Source organism: Podarcis liolepis, assembly GCF_965112155.1.
Source record: "Podarcis liolepis genome assembly, chromosome: 10".
Taxonomy (NCBI): Eukaryota; Metazoa; Chordata; class Lepidosauria; order Squamata; family Lacertidae; genus Podarcis; species Podarcis liolepis.
Window position 1 is genome coordinate 12842930 of NC_139562.1, and position 13698 is coordinate 12856627.

A 13698-nucleotide genomic window follows, 5' to 3' on the forward strand; every position below is an offset into this window, starting at 1 on the left:
AATAGTGAACACTTGTTCACTGTAAATGTTTGACTAGCACCAGTTACTGAAAGGTCACTGAGTTAAAACCACTCAATGGCTAAAAACCAGACCTAAAAGAACATTGTGAGATCATGGTTAAACGCCATGTGGCATACTGCCGCGTGGAATCCAATAACAAATGGCCAAACCAATGTTTTTCCCCCCAAAAGCAAACTAGATTTTAGCAGAGAAGAACTACGAGGATCACTTAACAGGTAGTGTATGGGAGCAGGACCAGCTCCACTGCATCCAGAAAACCACATGCCAAACTACAAAGTTTTAAAACAAAGTTTCTCCTCTCATACATAATTTAATTTAAAAGGTAAAAAAGAAATGAATTTCTCTTCCACAACATCACAGGTTTTAATGGATTTTAGTTCCCCCTCTATTAAAGTTAACCAAAGAACTTTGTATATATACAAAATGCAATGCATATTCACACACAATATACGCAAACTTACCTTGCATGTAAAAAGATAAAAATGACTTTAATAAATAAATAAAAATCAATACACCACAACATGGCAAGAATAGTTCATACAAAACACTGGAATGCAGTGCAATGTGGAGCATTCTATTTTTTCTGACATGTATTTTTTTTTTTTTACACGAGCCACACAATTTCACATGGGGATGCCATTAGAGCATTTACACATTTACGTAAAGCTAAGGATTTACATAAACAATAGAGGAGTTGGGGGGGAGCAGGATGGCATGGGTCCAGCACACTCCAGAAGGGTGCCGCCTGTTTGTTCCGGCTAAAGCAAAAGCTTAAAAAACTAAGGGTTTGCAAAGCAGATTCAGCAGACAGGAGCCAGAAACGGTGGGTATTTTGGCGCATGCTTGGATCAGGTGACAGTACAGACTGAAAACTATGGCAGCTCACTGAAATGGTTACAGAAAGTAATGGCCCTGGAGTCTAGGTGAAAGCAAAAGGCAAGCATACAGAGCACTCAATCACAAGCTTTTCTAGCAAAAATCTATTCAAGTAAGTTTAGCAAGGATTCCCTAAAAACTTTTGAGCAGAAGATCTGTACAAAATTCTGCTGCATTTGAATCTTTCACTGGAATTACAAGAATCTTGCAGGGTTCAATCAATATTTTAGTTCCTACAAATAGATACGGTGTTGGAGGATAATGATCAGTAGAGCACTAATGGGACACTCCAGCTGAAAAATTGTTGCTTCTAACAAGTTAGCTGTAGTCAATATCAACTTCTGTTGGTGTACTCATGCATACACCAATGAGCCTTCTCCTGATATGATTTTAGAATTGCACATTGGCTCCATGCCCTTAAATTAGGTTCTGTCATAAATAAGTCAAATAATTTACCAGGACTAATTAATATGCTTTAATTGCAGCCTGTATGATATGATTAAGACTATTGAAAGGGCAAATCCACCCGAGTACCCCAACTTGAAAATGTAAAGAGAGAAATATTGCATTAACACAAACCCCAAGTATTACTAAGACAGTTGTACTCAAAATGCTTCCTTACTCCTGTTTCTTTATTTTCAGGAATCAACCCTGAAAAGCAAATAAGATCCTAGCCTATACTTAAAACTCAATGGATTTTTTAAAAAATTCTGCTGGTGGCACTGACAGTTCTGAATGGAAGTTTCTATGAAAAAGGATAATCATCTCTTACAGTACCATCTGAGATTTTTAAAAAAGAGAGAGAGGAATCATATACAGTCAAAACACATTGGGTTCAATAGTGGGTGGGACTGCCTTTTTTCTCCCAGGCACCTGCCCCCCTTTCCATTTTTTATTTTTTATTTTGGGCAAGCGCATAAAGCTAAATGTACACAATTTAAGCACATGTAAGTTGTTAGTTCCCTGTATTGCCTAGATGATCCAACATGCATTATCTTCCAGTTTGCATTTGAAAACACAGATTGTTTTGGGGTTATGGGTTTACATTTTTGTATACAGAAACCTACACTGGGACCTTCTGGTGAATAAAATTAATAATAATAATAATAATAATAATAATAATAATAATAATAATGCCACGCCCATCTGACTGGGTTTCCCCAGCCACTCTGGGCAGCTTCCAACAGAATTAATGATAATAATTATAAAAAGCAATAAAACATCAGACTTCCCTGAAGGATGGATAGATGGATAAGAACTCAGCATGCTATTCCAATACCTTTTACTCAAAGTATACCTATTAAAATTAATGGGTCTACCTTAGTCATGTCCATTCATTTCAATGCGTCTATTCTATGTAAAACTTAGTTGAATAGCACCCACAAAATGTAGTCGTAGTCGGGTACATCAATAATAATAATAGCACTAGAACTCCATTTTACCATAGCTCGCTAAATAAGTCTTTATAGCAATTTCCTACTGTCTGTGTGTGTGTAGCTTTTATAGCTTTGGAGGCTTCTGCAAAAGATCCCCTATTGTGGTGAATTGCCTGGCCATGACAGGCATTTCCAGAACCGCAGCAGCACATCACATGCCCCAGTGATGTTCTGGTGTTCATTGCCTGTTCAGACCTCCTTAGAATCTATGTGAAATTAGGATATTTTACCTTAGCGTGCATCACTTGCCCCAGCACTTTCCATGCCTATTTCAAACCTAGTGGTAAGATTGGTGTCTTGAAGAATAGCAAAGTATCTAAGCTCTGGATCTCTAGGCAAACACTGCAAATGTCCAAAGCAGTATCTCACATGGATACACAGAAAATATCTCTGCTACAATCCTGTTACTAGAGGAAAGAGACTGTGATACAATTCAATTAACATGCATTATATTATCCCATTTGGCCCTAAAGTTGAGTAGCTCCGATCCCAAGCTGGTTTAATCAATCACACTAAAACACAGAAACTATTTTGAGTCAACCTGTGGTCCATTATGCCTACATTAGAGCATCATACCTAGAACAGTCTGTAATTCCCCCCATCCCCTCAATGTGCTGTTTCCTGTCCACACAGGGGTAGACAACCCTATATAATTAATGGCTCTGCTATTTAGTCTTTGGTGGCCAGCAGGGCTGACTTTTCTTTAGAAGCTTCTAAGCAGTCAATGTGCCCAGTAAGTATATAGCGAAAAGCTCTCCTGGTCATTTTAACCTAGGGCTATTATACAACCCTTGCCAATGTTTCTCAAGCTTTGCTTGTTTCAAAATACTATTCTGCACAGAGCAAAGGGACCTACATAACGAAAAGGTGGCTGCTGACTGATTCTCATCAGCGGTACGTTCCAAGTTAAGAGATGAATGATAAGCCAGGTTAAGCAAGTGTTCAACTGGATGAGAATCAAGTATGAATTGCTCTATTATGAAGTTATTAATCCCACTAACAGTCAGGCAGCCTGCTAGCAGCACGTTCTTCAACATTATATCAGATATTACTGGCTTGCTACTACCAGTATTAGCTGGAATAAGCAAGCTACAGTAAGCAATCTTAAAACAATCTACTTCTTCTTGTGCCAACAATGCAGAGATTCACAGGGACATTTAGCATTGAAAAATGTTGCAGTTCAGCCATTATGGTCATAGAGACAGATCTACAATAAAGTATATATGAAGCTTCTGTAGGAGGCTGCTTCAAAAGTTTTCTTAAGGTTCTTATGCGTTAGAATAATTTTAGAGACTAACAGAACAATTACTCCCAAATTTAATTGCATAAAAGATAAAGTATGTGGGCCCTATATACTTGGTTTTTTAAGGGTGAAAGATGTCTGCAATCTGAAGAGAAACTAAAGACTTCCATTTGTGCAACAGAAATTCCCTTGCTCTCAGAGGTTCCCTATCAGATCTGTTTTGGGGGAGGTGGGGGGATCACAGCGGGAGAGGAGAGCAAGGGAAAGTTCTGCTGCACAAGGGGAAGTCTTTGCACTAACAGAACAAGTTTATTGGGTACAACTCAATGGTATTAAAATGAACCAACAAAAAGCTACTAAGATGTGTATATCCAGCACAATCAACCAGGAATCTTGAGACACCTTAAAAACAACACATTTATCATGGCATAAGTTTTTGTGGACTAGAAGCCAGCTCCTGTTGCACTTTTATGCCATAAAAGTTGCAGGTTTTTAAGATGCCACTAAATTTTGTTTTTCTGTGAAAGAGTAACACTATCATTCTGGAAGTCTAGCCATCACTATAAGTTATATTTTCTGTAAGAATATTTGGAAAATAGCCCATGAAATGTACAAGTTCATAGCAGTTTAAAATTACAGCTGAAACTGTAACATTCTCAAATCATATATCCTGCACAGAACTCTGGTGGCAACCCCAACTATGCATAAGCCTTGGGGAAAGAGGGAATTACATTTAAAAAAAAACACCTGTGAATGCTTTCTAGTCAGAAAAAAACTAGATAAAACCATCAGAAAACTCTTTTGAATGAGACAATATTAAGACAGTTAACAAGAAGGAGTCAGTTATTATTTACCTATTATTTTAAATGCACATGCTAAAACTGTATACCCACTTAGCTCAATGAACTCAGTGGTCCTTAGGGATGGTTTGATTGACAAAATGAAGTCATCCTGTTTACACATGGATTTACATGTTGGAACTTCTGCTCCCTCGCCTCTCCTCCTGCATGCACCCAAATCTGGTCCAGAGGGATGGAGGAACTGCTAGAACAGATTTGGGGGCTGCACAGAGGGAAAAGAGGGAGGGGAAGCTCCACTGCACCAACTAAAGTCCTTGCACAAACTGGACAACTGAGTAAATCTGTATAAGTTTGTGATGTTATTTTATTTCTTGTTTAGACTCCCAAAAACCAAATTAAAGTTAAGTCATTGTTTTTATATTCTACATTTTGGGAACAAAAGGTCCAGAACCATTAATCTGCCAGAGTTGATTTGTGATTCACTCTCTCTCATATTGTCCTTCATGTATATTAATTAGCAGGAGGTCAGGAAATCAAAGGGGCCATGTAGACACACATTCACCTCCCCAAAGCTTGTTCCATACCTCCCTTTGACTAAAGTCCATCACATATTACAAAAGTTGCTCCATTTGATGGGACAAGCCAGAGTTACAGCCAGGAAAGAGAAAATCAGCAACTAACATGTACCTGAGTGATAATACAACAGCTCTTCAGATCTGAGTGCTTTACCAACAACACCATAAACCTAGACTAGGCTGTATCATCTGTATTCAGGATCCTGAAAAGGAAATATATCCTCCAAGAAACAAGGCCAACTTTTTTAAAGGGAGTTTCCATCAAAAAATATTTTAATCAGATAAAATATTTTTTTAATCAGATGATATCATTCAACACTCAAAAATAGCCCCTCTGCTCTTACTCCCTCCCTTGCATTTTTTGATCCTGATCCATTTCCAGAAAATAAAATTCTACATAGTACTTCCAGATTGAAGGGTTTCTTTCTGATATTCAGTGAACTCACTGTGAACTCACTGTATTAGATAAACCATAAACTTAATAGACACATATGCCACCATGAATCATGGGTAACCGCTTTAACTGCCAACATTAAGTGACCTCACAATTAAATTGAAGGTGATGATCTTGTGGCTACTGACAGATGCTTCGTGACAGCAACAAGGCTTAGGGCTCGCTGAACAACCCGCAACACTACATCCCAAATGAACATCAATTTCCAAGGGGAGAAGATTACTAACGAAAATGAGAGCTACAGTAACTTCATACAAGGAAAGTTAAATTGTAGTTGCATGATGCAAAGACCAAACAATTTTTAACTGCTGTGTATGCTTAACATTTAAAAGCTGGATATAAGGGGAATATAAGCTGGAGATAAAACTGTTCCTCAAAAGTTAACACAGCCATTGCAAAAAAATAAATAAAATGCAGAGACAGAAGAGTAAGATAACATCACAGTGAAAAACTCTGTGGTGTCTAATAGATTGGAAAAAATTGTTCAAGGACCGTTAATGTTTACACCAAGTTATTTCTGTAATGCTGCCAAGGTCAATTAGACCTTGGGCTATCTACCATCTAAATTACACTTTTAAGCAAGCTTTCTAAGTTTGCTTTCAAAACTCAGCTACCCTACTCCAGTTCCAGACCAGTGGCCCCCTGTGGGGCTTCTTAAGAGATTAAAGCAGTTTACAGAGCTCATATAGAATAAATATTAAGAATAAACTAAAAACAATAAATTGGTTTCTTTTCAAATATCTTTTACTTGCTTATTCATTTAATCAAAACAGTAAGAAATATTAGAATTCTAGATTTATCAACTACTAAATCAGTATTATTCGGAGAGCCAACTGACATATCCTGAAAGTCTAGATAAACAAAAGAGAACAAGCCCTGATCAGGAAGCTCAGGACATCAGCCATGGCCAGATTAGAATTGTGCAATTGGCTCATACTACCAGGGGATCCAGACTCGTGAGCTTTCATTTTTTTTAAAGTAAGTCTCTAGCCTTCCTAGAATGCAAGAAAGCAAAATGTGTAGGCAACCTTCTATGCACTTTCTGTGAGATGAGCCAACATTATTGCTCTTGCTTTCAGTGAATTCAGCTAATGAGTGAAGGTGGCCCTATGACTCATGCGTGCTTTTTTTTGGACATCAGGATTTAGGAATCCCCAGAATCCTGAATAGTTGCTGCTTTTCTCTATTTAGTGCACATTTATTTCCTGTTTCTGTCTCATTTCTAATCCTTGAAATCTCTGTAGTTTTTCCTTTACTTTCTAGCAACCAGGACTCATATTTCCTATGATGGGTTCATCTGAGATCAGGCACTCATTAGAAGCTATTTTATGCAAACACTACACGATAAGTGTGGGTGGATGTTAAAGTACCCCCCTGCCCCTGCCGAATAGCAAATGCAAAGATGCTTAGGCATGTTGCTTGCTGTATAAGAGCTGAAATCCAGGCATTCATTAAGAATTCATTGTATGGTTAACTTATAGTGCAATAGTATAAATGCCTACCTAGAAGTAAGTCACTTTTGTGTTTAATGGGTTTACTCGCAAGGTTAGTGGGCACAGGACAACATCTTTGACTTTTTTATAAGCAAGGATCAGAAGTGTTCAGAAGTTAAATATAGGCAGCCCACTAAGTGTAAAGTTATTTTATAAAACAGGAATGAAATCAAATAATTTTAACACAATTAAATTACTATTAGTAAAACATAATAATTATAACATTTTAAATTTCATAGGTTCATTCACACTGTTACCATACTGGCGATATGGTATGGATTTGCTGATTCAATTTTGGTGTGTCTGTGTGTATTTTGAACCTTGTCACTGGAAGATGGTTTTAATTACCCTTTTGTTCTCTCTGATACCAATAGGTTATTCAAACTTTTTATTCCTATATGCATCCATTCACACACTTACAAAATGGGAAGGGCTGCATGTGTGTGCTTCCAAAATTACTGTATTATGGAACTAAAGTACTTGCAACAGTATTCTTCCCCATAAGACCTACCAACCTCAAACTCAGTTACATTATTCAGGTATAGACTAGTACACTAGAAGTATTTCTTCACCATTCAGACTTCTGAACATAGCACTTCCTAGGCCCTGAACTATCTGATTCCTCTCTTTTATTTCCATTATACATTTTCATAAAGTGTTTCTTTAAAAAAATATATCTTATGGATTTTTAAGAAAGCATACAATTTCCAATGGACGCCCTTCTCCCCACCCATCCCTATAAGACAGAAAATCAAGAGAATATAACACCATGGTTATAGATGTGACTCTGGTGGCTGCCAGTCTCTAGGCTTACCAATGGAAAATGTTATGAAATGGCAATTTTTATAAAAAGTTGTTACTTTGCAGCATGCAAGGGGCTTTCCATTATGTCAAAAGAATTTGGCTTGGTAATTTGGCAGTTGCTATATTTCCACTCTGTTCTTCAGCTTCCCAGCACTTTGGCTCATGATATACATTTTGAAAAATCTCTCAAAATCCCCCAAACAGAAGCAAAAACTACCCACATACTCCCCAGGTCCTCAAATGCCCGTTGGGACAAAAAGATCCTAGGTTGCTTTCGAAAGGTTAACATTATCTCTCAGGGAAGGGCATTCTAACGGAGATGTCACAGAAGAGACCCTTCCACAAATGACAGAACATGGAGCATGACCTCATTAGATTTATCTGGGTGCAAAGGGTTGGCTGAGGGAGGCTCTCAAGGAACTAAATCAGATTTAATTTAATGGTAGGGTTTAACATTCTGAAACTGAAAATTCTTTTGCAAATTTTCAAGATAAAAAATAATTAAAATTTGAAATATTAACTTGGTAACAAGCTACCGTTTTTCTAAACAGACTTCACTGAGCTGCCATAATTTCTGTCAGCGTATGTAGTACTGAATGACTAATAAAATACCTGAATTGAAACTATTCCAGTCTAGCAGTTTGTATGATCTTGTGTTACCCATAATTCCGACAAAGGCTGAGTTCAAAACAGCAAATTAGTAGATCAGTTTTAGCAGAATAGTGAAAGCAAGAAAGAAAAAAAACAGCACACCACCAACAAGAACACAACTGATTAATACCACTCCACAGGAACTGGAAAGACACAGACAGCAAAGTTAATAAGAGAGTGAAAATAGAAAAGGAAGGATGGAAGGATCATGCTGTATTATTCTAGCTATATTTATCAAGTAAAAAAAAGATTAACGCAATTACCAATACCATGCTTCAAAAGTCCTTTTCTATGTTTCCCTACTTATTCATCTGGCAGTTCATGTATTTCTCTCTTGAATTATCAGTTAATATTATTTGAGCAGAAATGATAGCATAACGTTTTAAAGGAAGACAGCAAATGGCAGGACAGTTGCAGAACTACTGTGTTGCTTCAGTTCTGTGAGAAACCATTTTTGAATAGCCAATATTAGCATTTTATCAGCACAAGCATCTCTCACCTGCCTCTAGATTTTCCTTTGCTTTCTTATGAAGCACTTTTCTTTTATTTTTTAAATGTTTTTTTTTTCTTAACAGGAAATTAGATTGGAAAATATTCCAATGAAATTGTCCTTTCTCTTTTCATGCTACACAGAGATTTTCTCAGGTTATGTAGGATTCATTAATCTATTGAGACATGAAAAGGGAAAAGTACTTAAATGGCTATATTTCAACTTTTTGTGGCTAATGTATAAAACATTTAAAATTTCACAGCAGAAAAAACTTGGCTGGAACTAATTGCATGTTGGAAGCGATGGGGTCTCAACTGAATAAGAAGGCTCTCTCTACAAGTGCAACATTAGGCATAAATCATCTACTCTCCAAACAGGGCCAGACCAATGCACACAACCTGGGCCCACTGAACTGCTAGAAACAGGGGAATGCCCCACAGGCAGCTGTCCCTTTCGCATGCTGACTAGGTATTACCTCCACAGATACGCACAAGATCTGTTGCTTGGACATGGGCGTATCTTTATTGGTTAGAGGCAAAACGGAGATTGTGTCTGATCTGACCACTATCCAATCTGGACAGGAACAGAGGAAATTTTTTGAAGTGGGAAGTCCTCTTCTTCCAAAAGTTAGACATAGAAAATGACCTTACCCAAAAGAAAAGGCTCCCAGTCCTCAGTCTACAACACCAAAACACAAGACTTCATCAAGGAGAAAAACAGAAACAAGAACCATCTATTTATACCTATGTCTATACCTAGTTGGAAATGGACTGGGTGATATGAAATTTATCAAAACGGAGACCTACCAAGTAAGAAAGAATCTCCTCTCTTTGGACATGGACAGAGGGCCCTTCTGGTGACCAAGCCAAGCAACCATATTAGCCACTGTGGTTCACACAAAACAATCTGAAGGCATGCAGAATAGCATTTGATCCCAAGCTGATACCAAGAACAGCTTACCAAGACCATCAAAAAACAGGTTATCAGAAGTGATGCTGGCTGATTAGCCCACAGAAACAAACTGATTCCTGCAGTCAATGCCTTACGAGCAGCTGTCATGACATAAAGCTTCTTCTGGGGGTACATTTACCTTTCTGACATTTACCTTGCTAGGAAATCAATTACAAATCAATGCAAACTGTCATAGAAAACAAGTCAATGACAGAAGCATCCACTTTAGGGGCTATTAAAGGATTAGAGATGTCCTTAGGAAGGGGACACAATCAATATCTCAACTTGTTTCTAGGTTTTGCTGCTAATGGAGTCTTCCATTCAGACCAAAACCTGGGCAAGGAAGGGTGGAAATGAAACTTGAAAAAATGATTGCATAGAACCAGGAAATACTTTGGTTATTTCCAGAGGCTAGGAAGTAAAAGGAGCCTGTGAATCCACTACCTTAAGTGATAATTCTCTCAAAGTACTTCTAAGGGAAAGCAACTATCTTTTTTGCATTCAGTACTATTGAAACTGGAGAGGTTCCCCCTTTTAATAAGCTTAAATAGAGTCCCTGTTTTACAGGAGCTGTCCCACTACTAGAGTTCCCCCTTTATTGAGGATGAAGGTTTTGGAGTTGAGTTGCCCTCATCATATGGACAGGATCTGTGGAACAGTTAATATTAGGAAAAGTTCCACATGAAGAATACTTAATTGGCTCTTTGCCTTTCCCATAACTATCCAGTCTTCTCCAGAACTCCTTAGAGCAGGAACAGTACAGAAGAATAAGAAGGAATTAGAAGAAAAGGGACTGATCTGAAGGGTGTTTCTGAGTGGGCACTAGGATACCACCAAGTGGGATTGTGGTCCTTCCATTGCTTGAGGTGGGAAAATGTTATCACTCCAGAGAAAGCAATCTCTTATCCCTCCCTTGGAGTTTCCGTTAGAATGTCAGTTCACCTTCTGGCCAAGTGCAAAAACTGCTTAATACTAAGACCAACCATTCAACTAACAAACACCACAGCCAAAAATTAAGACAACTACATATAACATATAAAGACACAAGGTTACTATATGGACAGTCCACACCTAACACCAAATCTTAACTATAAGCTTGACAGTCAGTCTAGGATGTATTGTGAATGTTCTAGTGGCCACTCAAAAACACCTTTCATATAGAACCAATAGTCCCTTTTCTAGTAGGCACTAGACACCATAAAGCGGGATGCTCTAAAGCTAACCCTGACATCTATGGGTAGGTGCTGGCTGCTTAATATGTAGGAAGATCCCACGGAAGTATTCACCTCCCAAATGCAGCCTCTGCAGAAATGTTTATCTTAATTCTTATAATTCCTAGTAATTCTTATAAATGTTTATCTTAATTCTTATAATTCCTAGTAATTGAGCTCGGACTAGCTCAAGTGGCTGCCCCACAAACCTCCTGAAGAGGTATGTTAGTGGAAAAATGCTGCTGAAGTGGCAACAGTCCCTATGGAATGGGCCTCAAAGTCTGCAGTGACAGTTGACATGTATGTCAGATAAAATGCAAGCTGAAACTCACCTAGGAAGGGTGGTGGTAGAAATACTGTTTTGCTATGACTAATTCTGCTGAAATCTCAGTCATTAGTGTGTTAGTTTTAATGTGACAGGTGTTAGGAGAAAATAACAGCTGACTGCTGTACAATACACTGAGCAGAGGGAGTAGTAGATTTTCTTGTTTATACAGACAAAGCAACTGAATTGCATTGAAGCACTCATAAACACTGGAGCTACAGGCAAGGGGGGTTCTTCAAAATCCATAGCCATAAACCCTGAAGAGCTATCAGAATTCAACAAGACCTGTTGATCTGGGGCTGACCCAGATCCTCTATCATCTGCAGAACGTTTCTCATCACTGGTGTTTGCTGACATTCACCATTGTATCTGGCTTGCCTGTACACATGCTCTGAAGCTGATGGCCACCTCCTCTGCCCGCTGCTGGCCACTCAGGTTCTATACCATCTCCTTGCCCACTGCTGCCACTGCTACTGTGGGGCTGGTCATGGTGTGCTGCTTCACCTTCAAGTGGCAGACATCTATTTGCATGCCTTGTTGACTTGGTTCCAACACCTTGTTTCTTGATAGGAATTGGGCCATTGGTGCTACTATGCCCTCTATCAATATAGTCCCTGCACAAAGGCAGAGGAACCTTTCTTTAAAGCACAAGGTATTTAGCAGTCAGTAGAACTGCAGGGACACGGGTGGCGCTGTGGTCTAAACCACAGAGCCTAGGGCTTGCCAATCGGAAGGTCAGCGGTTTGAATCCCTGCAACTGGATGAGCTCCCGTTGCTCGGTCCCTGCTCCTGCCAACCTAGCAGTTCAAAAGCACGTCAAAGTGCAAGTAGATAAAGAGGTACCGCTCCGGTGGGAAGGTAAACGGTGTTTCCGTGCGCTGCTCTGGTTCGCCAGAAGCAGCGTAGTCATGCAGGCCACATGACCTGGAAGCTGTACGCCGGCTCCCTCGGCCAATAAAGCGAGATGAGTGCAGCAACCCCAGAGTCAGTCATGACTGGACCTAATGGTCAGGGGTCCCCTTTACCTTTACCTAAAACTGTTCACAGCCTTTACCAAGCAGCAAGATAGGGGAGTCGAGAAGGATTATAAATGGGAGGTTGTGCTTTTTTAAGGGTTCGGTTAATTTCTTCAATCAAGCAAAATAATTATTCAAGTAAAATCAATTTTCACAATTAATGAATTGAGAGGAATAATGAATTAATAAATGAGAGGAATGAATTAAAAGACTCAGTTAATTTGAATAAGCAGGATCTCAATTAAATAGGAAAGGTAGCAGGGCAGTTAATAAGAGGCACACCACAATGAGGTAATTTAACTGACAACTGACTGAAAATAAAATTCCCAACACACTGAAACATTGAAACACAGTAAGTGCAATCACTCCGAAGTCTCAGAAACAGTGAAAATGACAACTCAGTGAACTGGGAGCAAAGGCCAGAAGAGCAGTAAGTGAATATAGATCTGCTGCAACTGAGGTGGGAAAACAAACTGACATTCCCAGAGGGCTGAGACCTTCCTTTGGAGTTTTCCTGCCTCAAGCAACAGGAAGAATACAATCTCATCTGGTTGTGTCCTGGTGCCCACCAGATAACTCTTATTTTTTATGTTTACAATTAGATTTGTGGCATTAATGGCACTTGCTCCTTTTCCTTTAGGACCTTAAGCTTTAGTCCTTCCCTCCTTCCCGAGTCCACAGGGCTCCACAGCTTACTCTGATTAACAGGAGACTGAAGCGGGGTTGTAGTCTTTGCTGCGAGTCTAAAGAAACTGATATGTGTGGCCTAACTGAGGCTACTGCTGAAGGCTCAAGCTTAAGTTCCTGATTGGGGAAAGGGCAACTAAGTTCCCAGGATCACACTTTGAATCTATCCAAGGAAAAGCAGAGTGAAATGTTTCCTTAAGGGAGGAGTCTAGGGCAGGGGTTGTCAACCTGGTGCCTACCACCCACTAATGGGCATTTCAGGATTCTAGGTGGGCGGTAGGGGGTTCTACGGCACAAGCTGAATCCTCCTTCCATCGAGCACTGGTGGACGATAAGGAAATTTTACCATCAAGAAAGATGCATTAATGGGCGGTAGGTATAAAAAGGTTGACTACCCCTGGTCTAGGGAATTATTCCCTCTGGGATCTCCAACACTAACCTCTTTTGCTCCTCTTTCTCTGCTTGTCTAGAGTAAACGGGACACCACCAAACTCTAACTTACAGCCTTTCCTATCTTAACTAAAGCCCAGTGGAAAAAAAGATTAGACTGGGACTAGGGGTAATGCTACATGGAAAAACACTTGCTTTCTAGTTCTAAGAGGAACAGACCAGAGGCTGGGAGCTCACCATTTGAATAAGGCCATTTCTAACCTCTTGCCTCTAAC

The 13698-nt window shown here is 39.3% G+C and overlaps 1 protein-coding gene across 50 annotated transcripts in view; it reads right to left on the minus strand.

Annotated features, from left to right (window-relative positions):
* C2CD5 (C2 calcium dependent domain containing 5) overlaps nucleotides 1–13698 on the minus strand; it is an 89816-nt gene that overhangs the window by 44799 nt on the left and 31319 nt on the right. For 3 of the 50 annotated variants that reach the window (XM_083461020.1, XM_083460997.1, XM_083461007.1), the window contains one exon: nucleotides 8315–8380. The exons of the other annotated variants lie outside the window; for them this stretch is intronic. In XM_083461020.1, the coding sequence (XP_083317146.1) occupies nucleotides 8315–8380 (66 nt within the window). The remainder of the gene's footprint in view (nucleotides 1–8314; nucleotides 8381–13698) is intronic. 50 annotated transcript variants of the gene reach the window in all.